Here is a 27,485-nt window from a genome sequence, read left to right as displayed (position 1 = left end):
TACTAACCATTCAAAACTTTAGACCACTTTAACATTCAAGAATAATTAATCCCAGGTGGCACAAAAGTGGATACAAATCATAAAATCATTATAACAACATTTTAATCCTAATTGGTCAGCAGATAATTATTTCTTTAAATGGCTAATTTTTCATGAAAAATTCTCTCTCCATATTGACCATAAATGCCAAATGATTTACATCATCACGCTATTCTCAAGTGTAACCACCGCACCACATTCCAAAACGCAGCGCGTTAGACTTGGAAACCAAATACGTCTCCCAGCTTTCATCCGTCTCTTTTCCAGGTAATCAAGCCATTCTCATGATCAATTTATTACTTTATTTTTTCAGGTTTTATTTTATTTTATTCTTAAATTAAAGGCAAAAAAAATTATATAAATAGATATTTTTTGAGAAGAAAAGAAATAAAGAGAAATTAAAGGCAACGAAAAATATATAATATAAAATATATAAACATATTTTCTTATTGATGAAATTACGGTTCTGTCGTCACGGGGAGGTGACGAAGAAGAAGGGGAGGGAGAGTTGAAAACCCTAGAGGGTCGGTTAGGGTAAAATCTGGTGCCTGAGATTTGGATCTTGGAGGTTTTTCCTTTTTCTGAATCTCTTGACTCCGTTGTTTGTTTCTTTATTGTATTTCCTTCTCATTTTCCCGAGAAAAGGAGTGATCCAACGCTTTGAATGTTGTGCATTTCGTCAAAGTATTGATTGTTCTTTTTGGATTATTATTATTTTTTTCTCATTATTTCGTGTTTGAATTCTGTGTGTGGTAGATTTGGATAAGATTGGGATTTTCGATTCGTGGAGGGGATTGGGCGGATGCTATTGTGAGGATCGAAGGTGAGAGAGAGAAAGCGGGAGAGGTGGGATGGGTTCGAAGTTGGAAGGGCCTTCGGCACCAGCAGTTCGTCGGGACCCGTATGAGGTGTTGAGCGTATCCAGAGATTCAACAGATCAGGAAATTAAGACTGCTTACAGAAAGCTTGCTCTTAAGTGAGTTCCATTTCCAGTTCGATGCAATTTTCCCCATTTTGATGCCATCTTTTAATTGGTTTTGTTAATTCCTGCGATTGTATAATATGCTCAACTGAAATGGTTTACAGCTTAATTTTAGCTGAATGAGAGTATTGTTCATGTCAATTTTGAAAAATAGGTTTTTCAAGAATGGAATTTTGATGTGGTGATGTTGCATTTTTTGGATGGGAAAACTTCAAATAAGTGTAATATAGGGAAGGGAATGTAGCTTTGTTGGACCCATGGCAGTAATGATATGGTTTGAATAAGGCATCCATGAATTGATAGTTAATTGTGTTGTGTCTATCCTTTCGGTAAAAGATGGGGTATCATTGGGTGTGAATATGTTTTGGGCTTAAATGTTGCATGCAGATTACAATTGTTTGTGAGTCGTCATTGCTGTTACTTGTTTTTTCTTGTTTGAAAAGCGGAAAAAATCTGGAATGGAGGGTGTACAAAACAGAATTTCTAAGGGTTAATAGATACATTTTTTGCATTACTTAATCCAAATGTTGGACAGGTATCATCCTGACAAAAACGCCAGTAATCCTGAAGCATCAGAACTTTTCAAGGAGGTTGCATATTCTTATAACATCTTATCTGACCCAGAGAAAAGAAGACAATATGACAGTGCAGGGTTTGAGGTGCTTTGCTTATTTCTCTTTTTTCTCTAGATGTTGTTTTAAAGAGTTTCATGTTAGTGTAATTACCTCAATTTGGATTCATTTTCAGTATTATATAATTTCCTGAAAACGTTTGCTTTGGTGGGAACGAAGAATGAGGTTCCATGGAGTATTATTGTCACAAAAAAGGCAGGGGCGGGTGTTGCATACTTGGTATTGATACCTAAGTTCATGCTAACTTTATTTATAGTTCAGACTTGGTGTTGATACATGTAGGATTAGTGACACATTGAGTTATCCTTAGAGGTTGAGTCAGGGCCTTCTATTTCTTACAGTTTTGGTTATCAAATTCTTTTTTGCAGTTATAGCCTTCTAGTTCATATAGTGTAAAAAGGGGGGGGTCACTTTCTTATCTTATATATGTGGGCTTTACTAGCTTATTTTCTTGCCCCATGAAGAGGGCACCTTTAATTAGCTGTTTTTATACCTTTCCAAGAGGAGGGTTGTCTAAGTATAATCTCATCACACTGAAACATACACTTCCTTTCAAAATGCCTAATTGCATGAGAACTAAATGTTTCATGTCTCTGACAAGGAACTTGGGCACCTTTTAATCCTTATGGTCCTCCTTTGATAAAGAAAGTACTACAAACACAGTTGATTTGGAAGAAAATTGAGATAATTGTCTAGATTCTCTAGAATAGTGGTTAGAATTACCAGATATGGTACGGATAACTTGTGCCTTTGATGTCACTTTTGAACTCAAGATGCCAAAAGAAATCACATTGAGGGGTTAGTAGATAGAGATCAAAACTTGTCACTATGAGGACTCTGAACTTTGTTGGTTGACATTCAGCAAACTAAAGTATTGTTGCCAATTCTTGTAGGAATGATCTTGGGTTGATGACCATGTCCTTCATTGGAATTACACTTTTTCTAGCAAAACACTAGTTCCCAAGCTTTTGAGTGTTAATTTAAATTCTGCTGGCTTCCAAACCTAAACATAGAGACAAAAACATTTAGGTTGCATTTGGCTTTGTAAAACTGGATCTGATTTGGAATTCATATTCTGTTGAACTGAAAAAACTAGATTCCATTGTATCCTACTTGTCTATTGTAGGATTCCAATTATATTAACATAATGCAGCCTCATTGAAAATAATAAGGGATTCTAACTATGATATTAGCTAGTGACCCTGATAAACTTACATCCATTCAAAGAGGAAATATGACAGCACCAATGAGAAGGACTGATCTAGTACTAGTTAAGAGCTTGAAAGGATGCACTGGGCGGGGCACGAGAAATTGAGAATCTCATACTTCAATTATTACAAGGTTTCCAACAAACTGGCATGATAGAGCAGGGTTTGCAAGACACATGAAGTGCTATATATTATGGTAGTACCTTTTCTAAAAAAAAGACACAAAATAAAGATATAAAATCAATGGGGCTGTCCGAACTGGAAAATAATTTGCTGGACTGCTGTCCTTGCATTTCTATCAACCTATATTTATGTTATTTGGTTTAGGGATCAAAGGTCATTTGCTGATGTTTTGGTTATTCCAATTTTATTATTGGTTTGTTTGCTACAGTTAACTATTGGTTGTGTCTGTCATTTGGGATGGTTTTTCATCCTTAAATTCTAAATTGGTGCTCTAAAATCTGACTTTTCAATTTATTAAAAAATGATTTTATATTTTGTGAGTTGCCATGCATAAGTGTTGTTTTAGCTCTTCATGTAACTGTTAAATGGGAGCTTTCATTGAGATGTAATTGAAATGCCACTGGTAATTAGCAAGTATTTATGAGGAGTGAAGGATTGAACTGCATGATAGAAGGATTGGATTGGTCTCTAATTTCTGAGAAGTGTGCCAGTTGATTAGAATATTCTTTTACAGAAGGAGAATTGATGAGCTATTCTTCAGATCAACAATGAAAAAGCTTCATGTCCTGATGGTTTTACCTTAGCCTTGAATGTTAGGTCACCATTAAGGAAGATATGTTGAAGGTTTTCTCAGAATCCTACAACAACGAAATCATAAATAAGAGCACCAATACTACTTTTATAGCTTTAGTCCCCAAGAGAAATCATATATCAATAGTTGCTGGTTTTAGACCATAAGTTTGACTACTAGCATGTCTAAGGTCATAGCAAAAGTGCTTTCTTACTGCATTTTAAAGGTCTTGCCTGGGACCATTCATTGGTCTTAGTGGCAAATGAACTGGTAGATGAGAGATGTTCTAAAAAATCAGGAGTTGTCTTCAAGATAGATTTTCAAAAAGGCTTGTGACCATGTGAATTGGGATTTCTTGGATCATGCTTTAGAGAGGAAAGGTTTTAGCCTAAAGTGGGAGCTGTAGATTTGTGGGTGTTTATCTTTAGCTAGTTTTTCCATTCTAGTGAATGGATCAAAGGATGTTTTAAGGGCTCTAGAGGTCTAGGACAAGGGTGCCCTCTATCCCCTTCTCTCTTCACCATTGCCACAAATGTTTTGATTAAGATGGTTGTTAGAGTTGAAGAGCATGGTGTTTTGGAAGGTTTTTTGTTAGGGAAGGATAGGACTAGGGTGTCTCTTCTTAAGTTTGTAGATGATACAATTGTTTTCTTAAAAGCCAATTGTGAGGAGTTGCAAAGCCTTAAGCTCATCTTATGAGTATTTGGACACATTAATATAGAAAAAAGCTCTTTGGTGGGCATTAATTTGAGTGAGGAATATTGGAATTTAGAGTCTCTAATCCTATTTAAGCATCTCTTTAAGGGGAAATCCTAGAGGAACTTTTTGGGATCCAGTATTAGATAGGATTTCTTGTTGCTTAGATAGTTGGAAGAAAGCTTTCTATCCTTGGGAGGTAGAATAACCCTTGTGCAATCTTGTTTCACTTATCCCACTTTTTTCCTTTCAATTTTTAAGGTTCCATTAAAATGGTTTCTAGGAATGAGAAATTGCAAAGAGACTTTCTTTGGTCAAGTTTTGGGGGAAGGAAAAAAGATCACCTAGTCGGGTGGGATCTTGAGTGCAAATCAAAAGGGAAGGAGGATTCGGGTTAGGGAAGATCTTCTTGACGAATAAAGCCCTTCTAGGTAAGTGGTTGTGGAGGATTCCTAGAGAGCAACACTTTTTTGCATAGAGGTCATTCTAAGTATCTATGGATTACACTCCAATGGCTAGGATGCCAAACTTATAATTAGGTGGTCACACCTTTTCAAAGTTCCAAGGACTAGAATTACATTTGTTTCCTTTGTTGTAGATCAGTCCATTTATCTGGAATTTCAATTTTTGTTGAAACCTTTTTTATTCAAAGATCGAGGAACTAACTAGCCTTCTTTTATCCCTGCTTCGTGTGTATATATCACCTTCCTTTCAGATGAAAGAGTTTGGCCATTGACTCCCTCAAGACATTTCTCTATGAGCTCCTTCTATAAAGATCTCTTAGTCTTTCCTCATCTTGGTTGGAGAGGAATGCATGGACTTTCGAGGATAGATGGAGATTAGTGAATGCCATTTGGGACTCAATTTTCTTTTTCTCTTCCCTATGGGTGTCAGTTACCAAGCCTTTAGCAAATGTTCCATTGTATTTTAATGCTAGTTTGGAAGAGTGCTTGAGTTTGAAAAAGAAGGCAATGATTGACTGGTTGCCCCCTTTAGTAGATTCAGTAAAGTTAAACTTTGGCAGATGTTCGATGGGTAACCCTGGACAGATTGGTGTTTTATTCTTTATTTATGAAATAAAAGTCTTTTTTTCTTTCTTCTGATTGTGACATTTGATGATAAAATTTCAGGCTCTGGATTCTGATAGCATGGACATGGAAATTGACTTGTCCAACCTTGGAACTGTCAATACAATGTTTGCAGCATTATTCAGGTGATATTTTAGTTGAAGCTTTTGTCTTTGCTAATATCTAGCCCCTTATAATCTTCTGTTGTACTTGTTTAGCAAGCTGGGCGTCCCTATTAAGACTACAGTTTCTGCAAATGTTCTTGAAGAAGCTTTAAATGGAACTGTCACAGTCAGACCACTTCCAGTTGGAACATCAGTCAGTGGAAAGGTGCTTGCCTGGTTTGCATCCATTTGGGTTCCTACTATTTAAGGTGTATTCCTTCCACTTATTTACATACCCCTGCAGGTAGACAAACAATGTGCCCACTTCTTTGGCGTAACAATAAATGAGGAACAAGCCCAAGCAGGGATTGTAGTTAGAGTTACTTCATCTTCACAAAGCAAATTTAAGGTATATCTATATACAGAAGCTTTCATTGACACATGACATTATTTCCAACAAACAAACTCACATTCCCCGTCACTTCTCCTTCAATTTGTTTTTTTAACTGTAAGCATTTTTTAACAAAATTTCATGTTCATTGACCCAACTTTTCAGCTACTTTATTTTGAACAAGATGCCAATGGTGGTTATGGCTTAGCTTTACAGGTATGATACATTGCTCTCTTTTCTCTAATGTTTTACCCTCTCACACTTCTCTGAGTTCTGACAGTTACCTGCTACTCCTTGTGTTCATAGTGAATGTTGTAATTGATCTGGATTACTTGTATGAGAAAATGTTAAAGAGTAGATGAATACATATTTTGTTTTGGTGATGTTCTGATTCCATAGAACCAATCCTTTCTAACCAAACCCCCTTTTCATTAGCTAGACCAATATAAAATCTAGTAAACTAGAAATTTATTCATTTTGAAAACCCAGTTGATTAGTCTATATGATTATGGTCCTTGAGGCTTGGCTCAAGTGGTTAAGGGTTGGGAAGGATTTGTGGGAGGTTCTAGGTTCAACTCCCAATGTGGACAAAAAAATTTACCTATCAACAAAAAAAAAAAGAATTTATATGATTATGTTATCAGAAAGGGGGAGAAAAAAAAGTAAGTCTATATGATTATGCTACTTTATCAGTATAAAAAACATACTAGTTTTATTTATTGTTGATGATAGAGTAAAAATATGCTTGGTGCAAACACTCTTGGTACTCTCTTGGTGTTACATGTTTTGTTGTGTCATGTTGCACACTTTAAAGAGGGCAAGATGCCTGTAACATGATTTCTAGCCTAGATTGAGCATTTCTTCTAGGAATCAAACGGTCTTTGTCATGCCATGATTTTGAAACCCTAGGTTTTTGTCATGCCATTATGTCAAGCTCTCCATCTTGTTCAAGATCTGTGATAATGTTAGAAGATTCTTGGGGGAATTGTTCTGACCCTTCTCCTTCTAACCAGAGTTACTTCTTTCACTCTCTCTTGCCTCCCTCTATAGTTGAGAGAGCACTGGAGCTTTTCCAATCCCTTCCCTGTTGTTCCCTCTGTACCGTATCAGAACCCTCCTACCTCTCTTGTAGTCTGCTACTGAATTCCTATCATTAATTTCTGGTTGGTGCAAAAAATGTTTATATTGCCATCTTCTTAAACAAGCCCTGAAATGAACAATCAATGCTTGTCATATCATGGTTTCAAAATCAAATCAACTCAAATTTTAGGCCCATCTTTTAATCCACACCCCTCCAATATTTTTCACTTCCTATGTTGTTACTCTAGCCTTCCATCACTAGTTGTCATGGAACCTAAAATTGATACTAAGCCACTCTTGAAAGTGTCCATTTCCAGCTGTCCATTAAATTAATAAGACCGTCATCTTCTAAAACAATGAAGATCTATTGAAAAGAGAAAGAGGAATGCAGGAGTTATTCAAGCAAGATATACAAATAAACAAATCCATGACAAGGGGAAATGGACACCTCAAACCTATGGAGAGATCTGACATTCAAGGGAAGTAAAAATTCCCCCTAAATTTCTCGAGCATCAAAATTCCCTTTAAGCTTCAGCCCTTTTGTTGCACATGTTGGAACCCATTTATATGTAAATCATTGAAGGAAGCCTCTCTACCCTCTCATACTATATATTGACTTCAAAGCAACCAAGTGTTGTCCAAAGCATCCACTAGAATCTTCAGAGCCCATACCATTAGCATCTTTAAGGCCAAGAGCTTCTTCCTTTGCATCATTTCTGAAACCTTTCATATTAGAGAAAGCCAACTTTGTTTCTTCTAAATGGTCTGTAAAAATGTCCCCAATACCTGTTTGATCTGAATTTCTTAAAGAGCACTAATCAAAAAGTTAAATTGAGTATCTGAGGGGAGTGTGATTCCATTTATAAGTGGGGTGGGATTTTTTCATCCATAGTTGCCACATTAGAGACCCCCTTTTTAAAAAAATATTTATTTTTGTCCTTTCCGCTTTTGTATTTTTTTTTTCTTCAATCATTCAGGAGACATTTGCCTCCCCTCTTGGTTTTTTTTCCTGATGTGGCTCAAGATTTTCTTGTGAAAGATAAGGCCAAGGGCTATTTAGTAGTTGCATTATTTACATCAACTAAAAGAGTTAAAACTGCTAAGACTCAACTAGACCCTTAGGCTCTGTTTGGTGTGCTATATATAAATGGGATAACCCATGTTTGGTTAACAATGGGATACAATATGTTATCTCACCTCTTATTCATTTTTATGGTTGGTTGAGAATGAGATAAAATAAAAGGTGAGATGACATATCCACCCTTTTTTCATATCTTTTATGCATGAGATTTAATAAATTTTTTTTCTCATCTATTCTCTTCTATTTTGCTTTTGTATTTTGAAATTTTATTTTATTTTTCATATTACTTACTTTGTGAAACAAAAAAATTTAATTAAAAAAAATTAAATCTTGGGTTTGAAAATGTAATACTATTTATTTATAAAATTTTGAATATTTTGATTATTAGTATTATTAATAAAGAAATAAAAATTACTTATATAAATTGTGGGGAGATCTTCAAATGATGCTTTAGGTAATGACCAACAATGCATATTAGGATAACTTTAAGTTGTAATGGGCTAACAATGTAGAGTGGACTAACAATGCTAATTCCATATTGAAGGTGTTTGGGCTTGATGGTGTTGTCTGATTGATTAAATTCTCGGACCAAATTAGAAATATCCAGAAGGTTCCATATCAATAAGGCTAAAGCTTCTACCTACTTAGAAGGTGGTATTCAGAGTTTCATATGAAATTAATGGTTCATAATCCAGATCATGTGATAAAAAAGGCAGTACACTTTCATTCCAGAATGTGAAGCTTTGCAAGCTAAAAGTTAGCTTGCAATATCTTGCATTTTTTTTTAATTGGTTGGACAAAGTTCTGAATAGGATGAATTGAAACTTTGGATATGGACTCTTAAAAAGAGCAAGGGTAGTAGTAAATTAGGAAATTGGAAATTGATGCCCTCTCTTACATGGTTAATTCATATCTCTTCCTTCAGGTTCTAAACCTTTGAAGCTTATGAGAAACAAGTACTTCCTTCTCCTGCATCTGAGCCTGCTTACTGCTTGTAAAAATGTTGGTCAAGTTACCCATGACGATGATTACAGTTTTAGCATGTGTTTGTTGAGAAGGATTTTTTTTCCCTCTTTTTTTCTTGTTTTGCTTTTGGTAATATAGAATAAAGAACCATTTATAAGCAGCTGGTTGCTCAAGGATGTCACATCCTTACACAAAATAAATAAAGGTGTTGTTCAATTATACATTTTTTTCATGATTTTCCAATGATTTTTTTGCTAATTTTTGTTGATTTTTGATGTTCATGAAGTGCCATTGTCGTTTGTTTGGTAGAGAAGAATGAGGTGCGGGTGATATAGTTGTTAGTTTCCAATTTAGGATTTGTGCACTGCTTCTTACTGGATTAAGGAATTGTTTATTTTATTGGACGTGCTCTTTGGCCTTTTGGTTGAGTCAATAAAATCTATGTGCTAACACCTCCAAGTCTTTTCTGTCAAGGTTTTGGAGTTATGGAACTCATGCATGTAATCAATTGATTGTTGTTCCTGTCTTCAGGAAGATAGTGAGAAAACTGGCAAGGTGACATCTGCAGGGATGTATTTCTTACATTTTCAAGTGTACAGAATGGATTCAACTTTGAATGCGGTATGTGAGTTCCGTTATTTCTGTAGTTCTCGTCTTTGGTCATCACAGCTTTAATAAGTGATGAATTCATTTTTGTGATGGTGCAGTTAGCGATGGCTAAGGACCCTGAAGCTGCTTTCTTCAAAAGGTTGGAAGGTCTTCAACCTTGTGAGGTCTCAGAACTAAAAGCTGGCACTCACATATTCGCTGTTTATGGTCGGAACTTTTTACTAAATCCCTTTGTACTTCTGATTTATGAGGCTAATGATTTAATGGAAATTGCTTGCATATTTTGTTGACTTTTACTGGATTTTGATCAGGGGATAATTTTTTTAAAACTGCTTCTTATACAATTGAGGCACTTTGTGCTAAGTCATATGAGGATACAACTGAGAAGCTTAAGGATATTGAGGCCCAGATTTTAAGGAAGAGAACTGAGCTACGCCAATTTGAGACAGAATACAGAAAGGTGTTGCTTGTTGTTTTCTTGATGAGGATTACTTTTGGTTTTTGGTTATATCTGGCTTTCTTTTTGGGTTCTTATATTACTTTTTGTGATGATTTGCAGGCATTGGCACGCTTTCAAGAAGTGACCAACAGATACGGCCAGGAAAAGCAGTGTGTATGTTTTGTTTGTTCATAACCTAGCAAGTATAATGTGGATATTCTGAATTACCACCAGTTTATTGCGTAGATGGTTTCATGCAGTTGCTATATATGAGATATGGTTGAGGATCCAATAGCATGTATCCACATAGTGGATTGGCTGCCTATAAATTTTCTTTCTGAACTAAGCAACTGCAGGCAACTGATCAGACCGTCCAGCAGAAAGTTTCCTATTTTATAAAATCATAGTAACTTTTATGTTCCTCCCCCTCCTATGTTATAAAATCATTGTGACTCTCTATGTTCTCCCTTCCTTTTTATTTTTAATCCTTTTTAAATTATGGATCTAAAGTTGAATATTTATGCTCCACAAATGGATGAAAAATTGGCAAAAACTCCCGCACATCATCTGCCCTCACCATTCTCTCTTTTTCCATTTTCTGCTTGTTAAAAAATTTATGTGCCACTTATCCTTTGGTCCCATCTCATTCTATTCTGACAATATTTATGGATTAACATCTTGTTTGTTTCTCTAACCCCTTGTTATTGTGCTTGTGGAAAACAGTGTGTAGATGAGCTGCTGAAACAGCGGGACAGTATCCACTGTTCATTCACCGTAACCAAGACAGCTAATAATAGTATTATTAGTGGAAGTGGTAGTAATATGAGTAATGGAAGTAGTAGTAAAATTCCTAATGATGATTTGAAGGTTGAGAGTCCAGGGGAAGATGTAAGCTCGGAAGGAAAGGATAAATCAAGCAAAAAGAAATGGTTCAATCTCAACCTGAAGGGATCCGATAAAAAGTCTGGTTGACAAGGAGTGTTGTGATGAATTTGTATTATTTGAATGGTTTTAGTTTTCCATTCTTACACTGAAATGCGTTGGCCACCAGCTTGCTGCTTCAAGGCTCCCCTTGTATACCTTGTTTCATTCGTTTCTTCCTCCCGGGGTTTTCCTAGCTTGTTCAGTGTGGCATGTTACAGTACAGTCCCTACTAGACATCACAAAATTTTAAGGTATGTGTATTTGTATTCGTACAGTCATCTTCACACTCATAGATTTGGTCCTCATCTGCGGAGTTAATGTAGCAACCCAAGCATATAGTGTTTTGAAACTGTAATAAAAGATTCATTGGTTTGGTTCTTGTTATAAGAAGGAATTCGTCACTTTTTTCTTTGTTCGCTGAACAAAGGAACCTTAATCTCATTTGATCAAAAGAACCTGATGATGAAGAAATACTGTAAAATTCCCTCAAATATTTGGATGGGGACGAACATTCATGTGAAGGTTTTATTGTCGCGCAATTGTTCTGTGAACCCCCTCTTTAAATCTCTAGGCAATGCAGGTAGGTTGGGTTGTGATTATTATGAATTCCCCCTGAATCCCTGATCTAATTGTTCTCATTTGATTTATATTTGGTTGATCTGATTGAATAAATGGACATTTGCTGGACATGGTTTCTGCTTTCTGGCCTTGGTTGTAACAATTAAGGACCACCAAACGCGTCGCGCCGTGTAGAGCGTAGAGCATGGACAGGGACGTTGCCATTACCTGTTTGATATTCCACTGATCAGTATATTCTAATATTGATAATGCTTTAATGTTATTGTGATAATAATAATTTATTTCCATCAATACTGAGAACAATTTTGCCATCACAATCCTACCCTAGGCACAGACTTCGACCCAATCACGGAACGATGATATATTATCATTCTTTAACCTTATATGGATCTGAAAGCAAGGTGGTTTCATTAGGATTTCCAACCAGACGAGGAGGCTTTGGCCCACCAGTAGAAGTTGGTTGCTGCGAAGAGATTATTGGCTGCAAACTTGACTGAATCTGATGGCCCTACCCATCGATTTTCCATATACACATGACCGCGCATCCAAAAAACAGCTGTAAATTAGAAATTTCCCACGTAAGTTTCCATTTCAATCAAAAGAAAGATGTGTACGAGGTCCCATTATCCATCAACTCAGGTTTAAGGTCTTCCTGACCCACTGTGTATAATCTCCATGATCACCAATTTGATTGGTTTGCACACTGACAGAAGACATAGCTGTAGAAAGATAATAAATAAATAAACTTGCAATAATGGTTTTCCTAGTAGTCTAGAAAACTCCATCTTAGGCCATCTGTTCAGGGACCAGTTTAGCCAAAACAGTAGACCCACCAATTCATCTTTAAAATAAAATAAAAAGAAGATGACTTGGTTTACTTGAACTACATCATTTCTTTTATTGGCTTGACCTCTGTTGAACCCCACATTTTTATGGTTAAGTCTAAGATCATTTTGCGTCTGCTAGGATTTTCTTTTTCCTTTTTAGTGACCAACGCCTCTAGAATTCAGGGGTTGGTTACCTTAATCAAGGCTACCTCTTTCTTAAAATAAAAGCATATCATGCAGATTAGGAAAATGCCCAACCCCTTTTCCTCATGGCCAAGTTGGAGTTGTATTAATATTGTATTAAAGATGGATTCCCCCGTTGAATCAGAGAGTATAGGTATGAGAATCAGTTGTGCCATTGTTTTTAACATGTGGCAGCTGAGTTTGCGGGCACCTCCCTCCCACATGATAAGCCAATTGCACTTAAGAAAGGTGACAAAAGGGAACCCATTTTCGTTTGCTTCCTTTGTTGAGGCACAAAAGCTTAAAAAAATACATGAGAGGCAAGGCTGACGTGGAAGAAAGCAGTCCAACACGTGGCACGAAAAGGAGTGGTGGTGTGAAGTGGGAAATTGAACCACCCGCTCCACGTGGCAAAGAAAGGAAAAAAAAAAACCCCTTCCGTCATGTACCTAAGGGAACCCAATTCTATAATTGTAAATATAGAATCCTCTGCATAATATTTAAAGCTTGGCATGTGCAGATGTCTCCCATTGAATGTAGATGTGTTTCATGTTATGTGGTGTAAGTGTAGCCGTCTAAGTGTCTACTTTATTGGCAACCCAAGCACATTTATTTTGTCTCATTGATTGACCAAATCTCCCCTTCTCACAACCCACAACTCACGACTCACAACCTAATTCACGGGACTTCTATTGGTTTATTTTAAACTCAAAAAAGCTTGATGGGAATTCATTGCAAATGCTTTTAAAAATCTAGACATTCTAGACTGCAATCTAGGGTTAGCTCCCATGTTAAATAATGTAGTTAATATTTACTAAATTATTTTATGGGGGGTGTGAGAGAGAGGGTCACTTCACATGACTTAAAGCTAACTCCACCCAACCCCAACCTTTTTATTTTAAAAGTAGTAGGTAGTGTCACTTGGAATACATGGAGAGGCTTATTGAGTCATACCCACATTGTTTGGACTTTTAGATTGCTTAAAAATGCTTTGAACATATCCATAAAAGGGATTTCAACTTGAAAACTAAGTCACATTGGGTTATCTTTTTATCCTTTTTGGATCCTTCCAAAGTAATGGTTGCGAAAAGAAACAAAGATGATTAGAAAGCTAATGGAGTTCTATTATGATAGGATCATGTCTGAAATAATCTTATGTTATATTTATTTTTAAAGCCTGATTGGTTGAATTGTCCTTGATAAGCACAACTTGGTGGGCCAACTCTCGATTTGGGCGATCTTAAAACGATAATATCGGCATCACTTCAATCAACAACAAAGGAAAGCATGATTAGGGTCCCCTAAAAGTGTTTTATATTCGATGGTGGAAACCATTACAACAAGGGGAGAAAAATTTTATTTTAAAAAAAAAAAAAAAAAACCTCCACCATTATTAAGAGGACAGTTGTTGATGAATCAACGAGCTTGGAAAAGTGTGATTGGTTGTACAACTCCATCCCCTACTACACTTCAATTGAAAGAGAGATAGAGAGGCCTGTCCATGTGGAGCCAGTGCTTCAAAACTTGTACATGTGGTCCCTAGCTGCCTCAATGTGCGCCACTGCTGCCAAAGATTGTTCAACCAGTGAGACCCATCACCCCCAACTTGATGCAACCTCACATGTCTTGCCCTACATCAATGGCGAAACCCCTCTTTCAATTCGCTATATTCTTCCCCACAGACTCTCTCTCTCTCAAACTGATCATGAGCCGTTGCTCCAGCCCCTGCACCCTACCACGTTTCTACTTGTGTGTATATATATGTTTAAAATTTGAATAGGTTTGGTTTTCTTTTTCATTACAGGACTACGGCTACCAAAACCCCAGAAATATTCAAAGCGCATAGGGTTTGCTGGTCCCAAAGAAAACCTAAGTTAACTAGGGTTTCTTTTCAACTTTCATAGCGTCCAAGGTGTTTGTTCGCGGGGTACCCTACTTTCTGGGCCACCGTGGTCACGATGCCATTTCTTGATTCATTGGACCCTACCTACAGATGAAAAACCCTTGAAAGACCAGGTGAAGCCAAGAATTAGTACAAGTTTCACTTGGCTCAACTAGTCCCAACAACTCTATATGAACTCTTAACCTTTATGAGTATGACTACTCACATTTATTTGAGAAGGTCACTTCAATACATTTCTTTATTGAGTGAGACCGACTCCTTGAGCCCCATAGTGGGTGATAGTGGCCCAACCCCAGTTTCTAACCTTCCCAAGACGTAGAAAGACCCAAAGACAAAAATCATTGGATCCACACAATAAAGCAAAAAGGTGGTTGGGTTAAGGAAAAAAAAAAAAAAAATAGACCATTTCTAAACTTAAGGATCCTAATCTTTGTGACCATTATTTCCTGTCATGGACTCAGAATCTACCTATCAGAAGATTTTGGCGAAAAAAAGGAGAGCGGGAGAAAAAAAATAATCCACGCCTGTCAGATTCGATAATTATACGTGTTAACTAGGTTTGACTTTAGATTAACCAGATCATGATATTATGCAATTAGGGATGGCTAATCACCACCTTCCTGCAGTACCCACCTTAAATTAATTTATTCATCTTTTATCGCAGTAATCATGAATCATCATCATATCCAACGGTCGAAAAGAATGTAAGCTTTCTTCAAAAGACAATCAAATCATGGGGATGAGATTTTTCTTATATGGGAAAATTTGACCAAGTGAGAGGAGGTGTTTTTGAATAGAGAAAGAAGGAAACAGGGTGGGTCATGTTTGGAGTTGTGGTGAAGACTTTGGAAAGAGCTTTTGAATGATACATTATATATATGCTTTATAAGTGATCACCCTCTTTCTCTCTCTCACTCTCTCTCTCTCTCTCTCTCTCCTGCTTTGTAGTTAGTAAGATTCGGAGAGATCTTGTGGTTTGAAAGAAAACCATATTATTATAGATTTCAACGTCAATCACGCAAACATCCTAAACAATTATTCATCATCAACACGTAATGGGTGGGTCCACCCTTAGTTTGTAACACCTGAACATTCATGCCCCTTTCAGACAACCCAGCTTCCCATTATATATATCACCAAAAACCAAACAAAAAAAAAGGGAAAAAGGTTATTTGTAATGTGAAACACGCGTATCTGCTTCTGGATATGCGCAATGGATGCGATTGTGACACGTGGGACATGGTCAAGTGATTAGTGGGACTGATGGTCTTAGATGTACAGCGTATCTAGGTTTAGATGTTGTTACGTAGATAATCTTGTGAAGAACATGGAAGCTTTCAAGGATTTGCATGCATGGATTCATGTTTTGACTTTTTTTTTATTTTTTTGCCCATTTTCTTCAGACAGTGAGAGAGAGATTGGTGGTGGGTGGTGTCGGCTCCTGAGATTAAGCCTGGGCAGCGAGGAGTGTGAGAAGTATATGCGAGAAAAAGACATGGATCCATGGAACAGCTAGCTTCAAGCTCAAAAGATATATTAAATTAAGTTTAGACTCAGAGGACTGTGAGGATAGTGAATGTAAGAAGGTTTGGAGGCTTTGGGCATTTTCTAGCGGCTGTGATGGCAGTCTGAGTCAGGTAACAGAGACATGGGCTTCACGGTAGCTCCTTGGGGCTCGTTCCACTACATCTGAATTTCAGGTCTTGAAATTACTATAGTAACCAAATTGTTGTAATTAAAGAGAAAAATTTTGTGTTATCCATGATTCCTTGTAGCCAGTACTTTTGGCCATATGTGAGTGAGGGCAGTCACAGTTAGAGTAAATAAGGACCTGCGCCTGCCTCTTACTGGTTTTGTGGGGACTTTTGTGGGCAAACGCTGTTTGAAGTGATGATACAGTTCTATGAATTTTGGATTGGAGGCTGTACCATTTTTTTTTTGCCTCTCCATGAGGAAAAAGCAGGTGGTCCAAGACATTGATCAAAACCTGGTCTTTGAACCGCATGATGGCGTAGCTAGCTTTGGATTCATGATAATTTCAACTAGGAACAAAACAACTTGCTTTATTGTTTGCCATCTCGTTTTCTAACCTAGTGGTTTTAATGTAAGTTTCTCGTGTTGTGGCTAAATTCCAATCCAGTTCAGATTCCATGCTGTGAGAGCTGAATGGTATCTAGATGCATGCAAGGACAACAACTGAGAGTACAGCTCCAGTCAACAAAAATTTCAAAGGTTTTTGGCAAGTATATGGAACTGAATGCCGGAATGCTTGGTAACGATGGAGGACCTCATGTCCATGGGAGTTGTGAGTTAGGAGACGATAGATGAAAGAGTGGGGATGGAGTGTGAGATACAAGATTCTTCCAGGCCATAATGATAATTAGGTCCACAAATTCAATGGGGGTGGGCATGGAATATTTGATGGGAGCTATGTGAAACTGTGGAAGTGTCATTTAGTATGAAATTAAATGATGAAGTTTGCTCAAAACAGTGCAGGAATTAGGAAACTCAATCATTTGATAGTTCAACCACCATCCAACATTCACATGCATCACATTCCTCATCTCAAAGTTGATTAAAGAAAAAAAAAAGGACAAAATGGAGGAGAAATGAATAATACTTCCACCCATAAATGTAATAATCAAGTAATGGGGTTTATTATTTGTTTAATTGCAAGGATATTGTCGTAATTTGAAGGTACTTGAAAAAGAGAAAATGGAGGAGGTTGCCGAGACAAGTGCAATCCTTTGGGTCCCCGAGTGTTCTTGGGTCGTGTTCCCAATTACACACTTTCTTCTCCTTGGGATGTCCGCAACCATCTCTCTCTCTCTCTCTCTCTCATATTATTCTCTCTCTCTCTAGTGTACACAAAATTACGAACCCTCCCCTTTTTTATAATCTTGTATAAATACCCTCACACATGCAGCAACTCTCTTACACACCGAGTCACAACTCTCTCTCTCTCTCTCTCTCTCTCTCTTTCTCTCACTCTCCCTTCTGTTTGCTCTGATTTTTTTTTCTGCATAACCCATCTCTCTCTCATGGCAGAAATCGACTACCAAGCTAAAGCAACCAGTGCTCCCACAAATGGACGCTTAAAGATCTTTGGCTTTAACGTATCAGAGGACGAAGACGTAGAGTCATCCAAAACTCCATCTGGGTCACCAGAATCAGGGGGTTTTCCAGCAACTGGTGACCGGAAATACGAGTGCCAGTACTGTTGCCGTGAATTTGCCAACTCACAAGCATTAGGTGGTCACCAAAACGCTCACAAGAAAGAGAGACAGCAGCTCAAGCGCGCTCAAATGCAAGCCACCCGAAACGCCGCCACTTCCTACATCCGAAACCCCATGATATCTGCGTTCGCGCCGCCCCCCCATCTCCTGGCTCCGGCGGGGCCTGTGGTGGTTCCGGCGGGGGCGGCGCCGCAGTCGGCTTCCTGGGTGTACGTTCCACGTGGGCCGCCGCCGTTCCACGTGTCTCACGGGTGTGTATTCCCTTCATCTAGTGGGAGAGGTGCCGCTACGCTATCGTATGCCGGCGGTGTCGGGGAGTCAACACTAACGACGTCGGCTCCACAGTCTAGAGCTCATGGAAGAGTGGATGCGCCTTCATTGAGCAGGTTCTCTAGAGGCGACGGTGGCCCCACTTTTGATGATGCATTCGGCTTGGATTTGCATCTTAGCCTCGCCCCAGCTGCGCCTTGACTTTTGGCTTGGCTTCTTTAGTTATATGGCTCTGCTTTGTTCTCCTGGCTCCACTGGACTTAACTCAAAAGCTGATGTTTATTTCCCCAGCCAGATCATGTAAATTTTCAAATCTATTTATTAATTTTTTTTTTCTTCCTTCATTCCATTTTCCTAACACTTTAACAAAAAAAACATACAAAATTGGGATGACACGATTATGGCTCCATTATTAAAGTTGATATAAAGAGAGATTGGTTAGGTAACTTAGGTTAGTGAGACAAAATAAAATAAGTTAAAGTGCATGCTTCTAAAAATCAAAATGTATAATTTTGCAAATCCTTCAAAGCATTTTTCTAGTCATGGGCAATCTCATACTATTGGGATTGCCATAAAAATGGTAAACCAAATTTCACAAGCCTAGATCTATCGAACTGCTTCCACTTAAACCAGCATGATGTGGGCTGGTTACCATTAATAATTATCTCATCCGAAATCAAACTAAAATGCCCAAATGAATGTGGGGCCTCCACCGCATTTTCGGAACACTAACACCAAATTTTAGTCTTTGTAATAAGAAATTTAAAGAGTATAAAGAAGTAGCTAGACTTGTAAGTGGAAGCAAAAGACAATTTCCCTTTTAAGCTTGGAAGGTGAGATTTCATTGCAGAAATTGAAGTGTGGAAAACTCCAACCAAAACCCCCTTCATATAATTGGTTCGGTCCCTTCTAATCACCCTCCGGCCTTGACTTGAGGGTGATGACATGTGGGGCCTATCACATGCAAAACAATTCCCCTAAGTTTGAAATCGCTAGTCTCATTGGATGACAGATGTTTGAGTCAAGTTCTACCATCTTTCAATGTCTTCCCCCCGTAACTTCAACGGCATATTCTCAGTGTTTAATAGGTTGCTGCCCAAACATTTATATATATATATGCATAAAATCAGCTGGACGTCTAGAATTTGTTGGCAAAAGAATGGGAAATGGATTCATCTCAGAATTGTGGGGCTCTGAAGTGTTCAGCAACTAGAGTTTTGTGTGTAGAACAAAGCTTACGTGTAAACACGAAGATAAGATAATGCATGCCAATTGCACCTAATGCATATGTTTTCCTTTTTTTTAAAAAAATAATAATAATAATAAAGAAAAAGAAAAGCTTGAAACGGTCAAAAGGGCAGATGGCACCCTCAAATGGGCATCCTTTTTTCGGTGCAAAGTGCAGCCCCAATGGGTCTGTGGGTGTGTGAATATATATAAATAGAGGTCGGCGCTATGGGCAGCTCTTAAGTGACCTCATGGGTGCCCAGGGCCAAGGTTGGCCTCTTAAATCAAAAGGCCTAGAATAATTATTAATGATACAAGAATAATAATGATGGCTCCAGTGGGGTCGAATGACGGTGGAGGCAGGGAATAAAATACAAGAGGTTTAGATTGGATAGTGTCCTTCTATTTTCCCTCTTTTTTGTTTGTTGAAAATTGGATGATTGGGTTGATCTGGAGTTATAGAAAGAAATGGAGGAGGGGAGGGTGGGTCATGTGTGCAAGCAATGATCATAGATTTGAAAACTTGTGCACTTGAAAAAGTTTCTTCTTTCTTTAGAGCCTTTTGACATATGGGGTATTACAAAATATCTCTTATTGTTTGGTGAGGCACAAGTGAGAAAATCAAACCTGTTCCCACAACTTTTGCCTAGAACAAAATACTAGCTGTGGTTTGGGACCCAATATCTTCCTTCATCAATGCAATAAACTGATGCGGACAGCCACTTAATTCGTTTTCTTCCCTCTCTCTCCACTTGGGCACTGGTGGAGTCACCCTCCACCCCTCCAGCGAAGTTCCCATCTATGCATAAAAAAAACAAAAAAAAAAAAAACAAACAACCCACATGCACTCAGGGCACAACCACTATGATCCAGTGGGTTTCCATGGAAGCTCTCTGCTTCTGTGTGTTCAAACCCTATTGGGTGAGACAGCAACCTGCCTGAGGGGACCATGCTACTTTGTTCTCACAGCAAGCTTCAAGGAATTTTTTCCAAATACGAGATTAAAAGTAGTCAAGCATTGATTGGGGGAGAGGTAAATTGATGAAACTATTTGGAAACATAGCATCACCCCAAACTCAAGGCATCCACTTGTTGATTGCCCATGTATAGGAACAAAATTGAGTTTGGCAACCCTTTAGGAGACGTATCTGTAAGCCTCCCAATTGGTTATGGCTTCACTATCAAGAATAAATTAAAGAAGTAAGCAAATATACATGGCTTGTACTAATTTAAAGAAGAAACCCGCGCTTTAGAATTGTCCAATTAGATTGCATGGATGGATCCGCAGGATAGGCTGATGTGATGGTCCCTTTTGCTGAAAATATTGAAGGACTCTTTACCATCAAGGTTGTATTGGTGCCTATGCCAATGAATTCTTATTGTTGCATATATGTAGGTGTAGCCTTTGCCGCCATTGGTCAATCCCATTTCAGGAAGGAGAAGTGGGTGATGCCATGGCAATTCACAACTCCAGGCTGCTTTCAATCCTATTTGTTCTCCACGTATCTGAAATTCAATTGGAGAGGATGTAGCTGCCCTACAGTGAGGCAGCTTAGTTGTTAGGACACTGATCTATTGTGCTAGATTGTGACCAGCTCGGAGCTTTATCAAAGGAAGAGCCCAGCACATGAGTTGGAGAGCTCAAGGGTACCCATGACAGAGCTAGCTTTTCCCATTAATATCTTTCACTTGGGGCTCTCTCCTGTCATTCTTTACAGATGTAATGTGCACTTTTTGTAAGGACGATTCTCCAACCCCATCCCCTTTTTAAGGAATCTGAAAATCCCTACACAAGCCCTCCTTTTTCAGTGTGTAGCCTATGTGCAGTGCTAAGCTTCATGTCTACAGAAGCTTTCAACCAACTGCAATGAAGAAGACAGGTGAACTTCAAAAAGTCCCCAAATTTTTCTCAAGATCCCTTCAGTTTAGGGGTTATAGTGGGTCCTCAGGCTCAACCTTTTTGTGTAGGCACCATCCTTCAATTAGATGGATCAGGAAAATTGCATATGACTTATCAGTGGTTTAACTTAATGGTTACTCATTGGAGTTCCAATTTTACCATACACCACTCTGTACTCCACATATTACGCATTAAAAACTCTAGGATATGGACAAAAAGTTATCCATGACCCTAAAGAAAAACCAAAGAGCACTGTCATAGTAACCTTTTTCTTGAGGAAACCCACAAAAGTCCAACCAAAACTGGACCATCACTCATCCCCTGACATAAGGTCCGACCAAATAAAAGAAGCAAGGTGGGATTCTGGGGCCCAATAACCTAGTTTCCAACTCCCCCCATGGTCCCACTCCTTTTTGTTTTCATTAAAATTGTACCATATCCGTGTATCTACTTCAAGGTGTTTGAATTCAATAATTATACATCATCCAGATATTAAAGTATTTTATGTTTGGGAAAACAGAGTCACTCCATTTTCTATCACCCAAATGATGTTCAAGCCACCCGGCTTGAGCCGTTTGGCACCGTTTGGAAATCTCAAGCAGCTCTGCGGAAGCAAGCCCACATATGAAATGGACCCCAGATAGTTGTAGTGAGCTTTGTTCAAATGATTTGGACTTTTCCTTCTCTTTTAGCCCAAACCCATTATAACTGGGTTATCACGCCCAGGCTGCTTGTGGGCCCAACAAAACTGTTCTAAAATGAAACTCGAATGAACAAATAAAATGCAGCTTCACTTCTCCATCCCTCCTTTTTTTTTTCTTTTTTTTCTTTTTTTGTTTTGCAGAAACTCCCAGTGGGGTAAATACTTTGGGTGTCATGGGTTCTACACCAGACAGAGGTGAAACAAGGACAACCCAAACTTGGATAAGGCGCCACAATGTTTTTTGGATGGCCCCAAAGGGGCATAGTGGGGTCCTTCACTTCACTCCTATATTTCTTTGTTGGCACTAGGCAATCATCTCAGATTATTGGGATCACCTATCATGATTGACATGAGACTTTCCACTGGTATTGAAACTGAACTTGAAAGCGAAATCGGGACTCTTAAGTTCGGGTAAAATTTGAATGAAAAAGCTCCACATACTGTGTGATCCCCATGGTTTTTAAGTCCTGCCCATCATGTGAATGCAGCAGTTGCTTGGACTTGTTTATGGTCATGGAGTTGTAGGCTGTTCCAAGCGTAACTATAGAATTGGCTTCTGATAGAGAAGCTCCCACGTCATTGCACACCTGCCCGTTTAACTCATCAAAGATGACGAAAGAGTTGAATAGAGACTGATTTTCAGTGCTAAATTATCAGATCATGTATCTTATTCAACATGCAAATTTATTCTGGAAAGACTAAAGATTGTGATCCATTATCTGCAAGGCAGGCATTTGATGGAAGAATCCTAATGGCAGGAGCAAAATACACTGGTAACGTGTTCATTTTTGTTGTGGAAGGAATTGCCAGGTAAATCTGTCAGCTAAGACATCAAATTCCTGGAAGTGGAGAATGACTCGGAAGATAATTCCATATAAGTTTTAACTATTTCTGGCCTAGTGCATCAGTTATTACTATAATATTTTTATAAAAAAAAATTAAAATTTTGAGAAAGCCACCTGTAGGCATGTTTGGATAAGCCAACAGGGTGGTTAATGCTTTGGCAAAGTTAGGTATAACAGTTGTACTAGGTTAGGATTAAAGCGCCTGATAAAGTGGGAAAATAATGTAAACAAGGATTCGATTACGAACCAGCCCAAAGAGCCTAAATCAATTTGCTTGCCAGAAGCATTAAAAAAATTACTTCACTTAACAAGACCTATTTTCTGGTACATTCTGAATCCTGTCATGGAAGTAGAAGTAAAGAAATAAGTAAATGGTTTTACTACTTAGAAGTCTTTATTTGAATTACTCAACCCTGTACAATAAACTGCTTCACAAGTAGAGAAGCAGGTCCTACTTCTTGTTTATGCAGAGACGAAAGGCAATAAAAAAGAGGGTCATTCCAAGACCCCATGACCCTTGATCACAGCTTGACAGGGTTATAAGAACTGAAAATCTCCCATATGTCAACATAAGTTAGCATCTAGATGAAAACTTATATTAAAATTTTTATCGTCTCAAACAAGAAATTTAAGAATCGAACCGGACTTCAGTGGAAAGTAACGAGTTAGATCTGGAATAAGGTTGCCCACCATTAAGCTAAAGAGGATTGTGCCTGCTTTTCTTGTTCAACTGGAACAGAAGGCCCCCTAGATTTTTTCCTTGCCTGCATCCATGAGTGCAATGCCCTCAGCAGCCAACCCTTCAAGAAATCCTTGTTTATCCTTGCTAGTGCTCTCTCTTCAATAAGATGGAACACGTTATCTTTCACCACCCCCTCTCTTTAATACCTTATCTTTCAAGTGCTGCAAAACCTTTTCCCTGAAAAATGCCATATTTGTACTCAATGAATTTCATCCAACACAAGATTTGTCTTTAGAATTTGAACATGACAAACTGAAAACCTCATCATCTCATAATAGGCCAAAGTCAACAACAATTCCAGAACATTCAGAACCTCCTTGACTTCGTTTTCTATTTCAATTAAGGACTGGATAGCTGCTCATTGTTGTTGCTTCTGCTGCTTTTTCTAGAAAAAAGTAACAAAAAGGTGAGCTTATGTTATTTCCATAGCAGAGACAGAACCCCATGTTGGAGCCCATTCAGAATGCATACCTTGAGTTTGTTCAGATAACTATTTATAGATCTCAGGGCCTCTTGAACAGCAGCATTCCCAATATGTGAAGTGTGCAAGTCATCAGAAATTTTTGTTTGGAAATCAATTTGTAGCATATTGATTGCAGTCTAGTGTAGCAGGAGTGATCTCAGCAGTTTGGCTATTTGGGCTATTTGGCTCTGTTTCCTCCTTGAGGCTTCCTTCTCGAATTGGTGATAAGGCATCTTCACAGTCTCCTAAGGTCTTAACAACCAGAAAGGAGATCAGCATAGAAATAAACTTAGAACATGTGTGAATGGTATTGGTTGCTATTTCTATGCTTGTACGTAAATTTATAGCACAGTGGAAGGGAGTTGGGACAACCGCACCAGATCAATGAAGGAAAATGCCATTAAACCCCAATCAACAATTTCCAGGAAATTTTAATCATTTTTTTTTCTAGAATAACCAAAAGGCTAATGATAGAACACCCAGAGGTCAAGTTGATTCGTATATGAGAAGTAACAGTAGGACCCAAGCCAACTGCAAAATATATATATATTCAACCAGAATGATTCATTGAGAAAAAACCAAGAAGCAATAAATATTGATTCAACCAGAATGATTCCAGGAATTTCTTGGAAAGTGGGGGAACCCAGTTAGATTGATTGGTTCTGCAGAAAAATTCACAAACCAACTGAGCCCAAAATCAAGGAGGGCAACAAACCAAGTTACTCTCCGTGGAAAAAGATGGATGTGAATCCAGCAGAAATAACAGAAATGGATGTGAACTCGTCAACTGGTTAAGGAGAGGAGCCAATGGATTGATCTACCACATGGCAACATAGTGTCATAAGAGATTGCAATAATAACAGTTCAAAAGACATGAAACATATACATTATTATATGATTAAATTTGAGGGTCAGATAATGTGCCCTTGTAGCTCTGCAGCCCATGTGACATCCTGGTCCTTCAGGGCCCATGGGCTGTCCCGACTTGGTTTACTGGGCTTTGCAAAGAAGAATACGAAATAAGGCAAATTGTGAACCAATAGCAACCCCTTCACCAGCTTCCATGCTGTGATATAGATATAATAGAATGAAGAAAACCTGAGCTATCATGGCCTTGCTCTGGTCCATAAGATCATAAACATGTAGCTGATGGGCAGGAGGGAGGGAGACAGACCTTGAAGATCAGTCATGTCATGAAGATATTCTTGGTAAAAACAGCTAGTTGGGCAAAATCAAGATATCAGCCACCACAAATTAAGCATCTTGGAAATAAAGCATAGCAAAATCAACTGAGATATCACCAATAATCACCTTAAACATAGGTTGACCGAAAAATTAGGAAAGAAGAGAAGAATCATGAAATATATGCTGGACACAAAATTCATGTCAAATTATTGTTATGTTAAATTGTTTGATCTTTATATAAAAGAATTAAATAAATGAAAAAAAATTGAAATAATATATAAAATTAATTTATTAACTTTAAATTTATGTATTTATTTATTTATTTTTGTCTTCCAACTTTTTCTATCTAGTTTATTTCCTTCAAATTTTCTTTCAAACTTTATAACTTCTTATTATGTATAATATAAATTTATAATAAAATATATTTTAGATAATTTCTGGTTACATGGGCTTCGACATTTATTAATTTATTAACTTTTTTCACACAATATCAAGTCATGAATAATTAAAATTTGAGGTGATATTATAATAATATAAATTTATTTTTGCAAATGGTAACAATTACAGAAAAATAAAAATTATGTTGTAACATAACTCCGATGATACAATAGAATTAGAAATTGTCTCTATAGCTTCTAACCATATGACAATTTTGTTTAATAAATGTTGATCATGAAATGGGCATAAAGTGGGTAATTTATGATAAGGTGTTCCATGTGAACAAAACAACTGACTCTGCCATTTTATCTTCTTCATTGTCTGCATGTTCATTGGGTGGGGCACCCTCGCTCTGAAACCACGAACCGATGGTTCTAAATTTCTAATCACGTCCAAAAATTCAAACAAACGTGATCAATTGCAGGGGGAAATACATATTCAATAGACTTCAATACGTTGAACATATATTAGAATATAAACTTTGGATTAGACTAATACAAGAGCATCAAGTAAAGTACAACAAATCAATTAAAATATTATTAAGCCTATCTCCACGGTCTTTAAAAACGGTTGTGGAAGGAGAACAATAAATAAAATAAAATTTCAATTTAAAAAGACAACTAGTAGCGGAAAAATGAAGTAGAATCCCATGTCAAGCATTTTATTGGGCTGTGATTTGCAAAGCTGAATCCTGTCTCTGCATTCTCATTTCTTCGTAGAACCTTTCGATGAATCTCTCAGCCCTCTGATCAACCGAGTCTTCTTCATCACCCCAATCCAACGGTCCCCACGATTCTCCTGCATTTGCATCTTCCACAGCTGGGAGAGCCTCCAATGCATAGTCTCCATCTCCTGGGTCAGCTCTGAAGCTACCCAAACATCTACACAGAAAGAACATGGAACACATGTCTCGAGCACCGCCATTCTTGAGTGTCTTCCCGCGGTACTGAAAGAGAGGAGTGCTGGAAGGAGAGAACTGGTATTCTTCGGTGTAGCCATAGTTGTAATGCTTGAGAAGCTTGAAATTCTTGGGCTTTCTTGATTTCCTGAGAAAGACGATCAGATTTGAACTTGTGGGCTTTCCCATTTTGGCAACGAAAATGGAGATTCTCAGCAGATTTGAAACTTTCTGGAAAATAGGCGACCTCTTTTTGGGCATTTTTCCTGGAAAAATGGGTGAAAAGGAAATAGGAACAATTGGGAAGAGTAATACTGATGCAGTTGCAGAAAGGTTAGATGGGGTTTAGGTAGGGGTTCTGTATGTGAGGGAGGGGGATTTAATGGAACAAAAAGTAGCATCTGGTCTTAGTGGTGGAGAGGAGCTAAGCCAAGCTGTAAAAAGGGTATGGTCGGTGGCGTTCTGGACTTATTATATGGGGAACCTGCAGGTAGCCGTTGGAAGTGGGTTTCCTTCCTCCTTTGGTTTCAAGTTTGAACGAGTGGGTCATTCAAATTTTGTTGCTCTTCACTTTTACTCGGTTATTATTATTATTATTATTATTATTATTATTATTATTATTATTATTATGGTAGATTTCGCTACAATAGTTGTCTCTTAGGAGGTGTTAGATTCTACCAAAAAATGGTACTTTGGTGTAGCATCGATCGGATGTAGTATTAGCCAAATATCATCTTTCGATCAAGAAGTCCTCAAGTTTCTGCTTGAACCTTTAATTATCTAAAAGTTTAACCTAACCGATCAAAAACTCCAAGATGGATCATCGGGAAGAAATTGTTCAATCGTCAACACGAATCATGTGGCATGGATATTAAGGACGACAATAGAACATATACGAGGAACAAATCCCAAAGAAAAACTATGTTATGTTATATTAACAGAAAGCATAAAAAAGGTTAGTCATACGCTGTTAAACACAAATCTACTCAATTAATTATAAGCGTTATGCAATTTTCAACTTCTGACTCTTTACATATCATTCCTCTAAAGGAATATTGATTAATTCTATAAATCAAGATTTGGTTTGAAAAATGTATAAACAAAGAAAACGTAC

General features: G+C 37.8%; 3 protein-coding genes and 1 long non-coding RNA gene across 4 annotated transcripts; 2 read left to right on the top strand and 2 right to left on the bottom strand.

Annotated features, from left to right (window-relative positions):
* Positions 1 to 498: 498 nt before the first annotated feature.
* Positions 499 to 11,493, top strand: LOC117915128 (chaperone protein dnaJ 15). The gene is made up of 12 exons (XM_034830710.1): positions 499 to 607; positions 796 to 1,015; positions 1,557 to 1,680; positions 5,442 to 5,524; positions 5,597 to 5,708; positions 5,787 to 5,891; positions 6,039 to 6,089; positions 9,532 to 9,621; positions 9,708 to 9,816; positions 9,921 to 10,069; positions 10,169 to 10,226; positions 10,779 to 11,493. The coding sequence occupies exons 2-12, from the start codon at positions 891 to 893 to the stop codon at positions 11,018 to 11,020; spliced, it is 1,248 nt and encodes a 415-aa protein (XP_034686601.1). The 5' UTR covers positions 499 to 607; positions 796 to 890; the 3' UTR covers positions 11,021 to 11,493.
* A 5,784-nt stretch (positions 11,494 to 17,277) lies between these two features.
* Positions 17,278 to 18,314, top strand: LOC117921372 (zinc finger protein GIS3). Its single transcript, XM_034839235.1, has one exon. It carries the CDS (start codon positions 17,506 to 17,508, stop codon positions 18,169 to 18,171), a length of 666 nt encoding a protein of 221 aa, XP_034695126.1. The 5' UTR covers positions 17,278 to 17,505; the 3' UTR covers positions 18,172 to 18,314.
* Positions 18,315 to 23,207: 4,893 nt separating this feature from the next.
* LOC117924597 lies at positions 23,208 to 24,603 on the bottom strand. The gene is made up of 3 exons (XR_004652827.1): positions 23,859 to 24,603; positions 23,648 to 23,772; positions 23,208 to 23,564 (listed from the first exon to the last, which is right to left on the bottom strand). It is a non-coding gene; the product is annotated as an uncharacterized LOC117924597 (long non-coding RNA).
* Positions 24,604 to 25,915: 1,312 nt separating this feature from the next.
* Positions 25,916 to 26,799, bottom strand: LOC117922298. Its single transcript, XM_034840400.1, has one exon. The coding sequence runs from the start codon at positions 26,630 to 26,632 to the stop codon at positions 26,135 to 26,137; it is 498 nt and encodes a 165-aa protein (XP_034696291.1). The 5' UTR covers positions 26,633 to 26,799; the 3' UTR covers positions 25,916 to 26,134.
* Positions 26,800 to 27,485: the final 686 nt, after the last annotated feature.

This window comes from Vitis riparia, chromosome 1, assembly GCF_004353265.1.
Source record: "Vitis riparia cultivar Riparia Gloire de Montpellier isolate 1030 chromosome 1, EGFV_Vit.rip_1.0, whole genome shotgun sequence".
Lineage (NCBI taxonomy): Eukaryota > Viridiplantae > Streptophyta > Magnoliopsida > Vitales > Vitaceae > Vitis > Vitis riparia.
The sequence above is the reverse complement of the archived record's forward strand: the minus strand, read 5'-3'. Positions and strand labels throughout refer to the sequence as shown.

What these genes read in the sequence shown, in the direction of transcription:
- LOC117922298 (XM_034840400.1), bottom strand. Translation starts at nt 26,632, where the DNA reads ATGCCCAAAAAGAGGTCGCCTATTTTCCAGAAAGTTTCAAATCTGCTG.
- LOC117921372 (XM_034839235.1), top strand. Translation starts at nt 17,506, where the DNA reads ATGGCAGAAATCGACTACCAAGCTAAAGCAACCAGTGCTCCCACAAAT.
- LOC117915128 (XM_034830710.1), top strand. Translation starts at nt 891, where the DNA reads ATGGGTTCGAAGTTGGAAGGGCCTTCGGCACCAGCAGTTCGTCGGGAC. An exon ending in TGGATTCAACTTTGAATGCG is followed by an intron (nt 9,622 to 9,707) that starts GTATGTGAGTTC and finishes GTGATGGTGCAG; the next exon opens with TTAGCGATGGCTAAGGACCC. An exon ending in CCAGGAAAAGCAGTGTGTAT is followed by an intron (nt 10,227 to 10,778) that starts GTTTTGTTTGTT and finishes AACAGTGTGTAG; the next exon opens with ATGAGCTGCTGAAACAGCGG.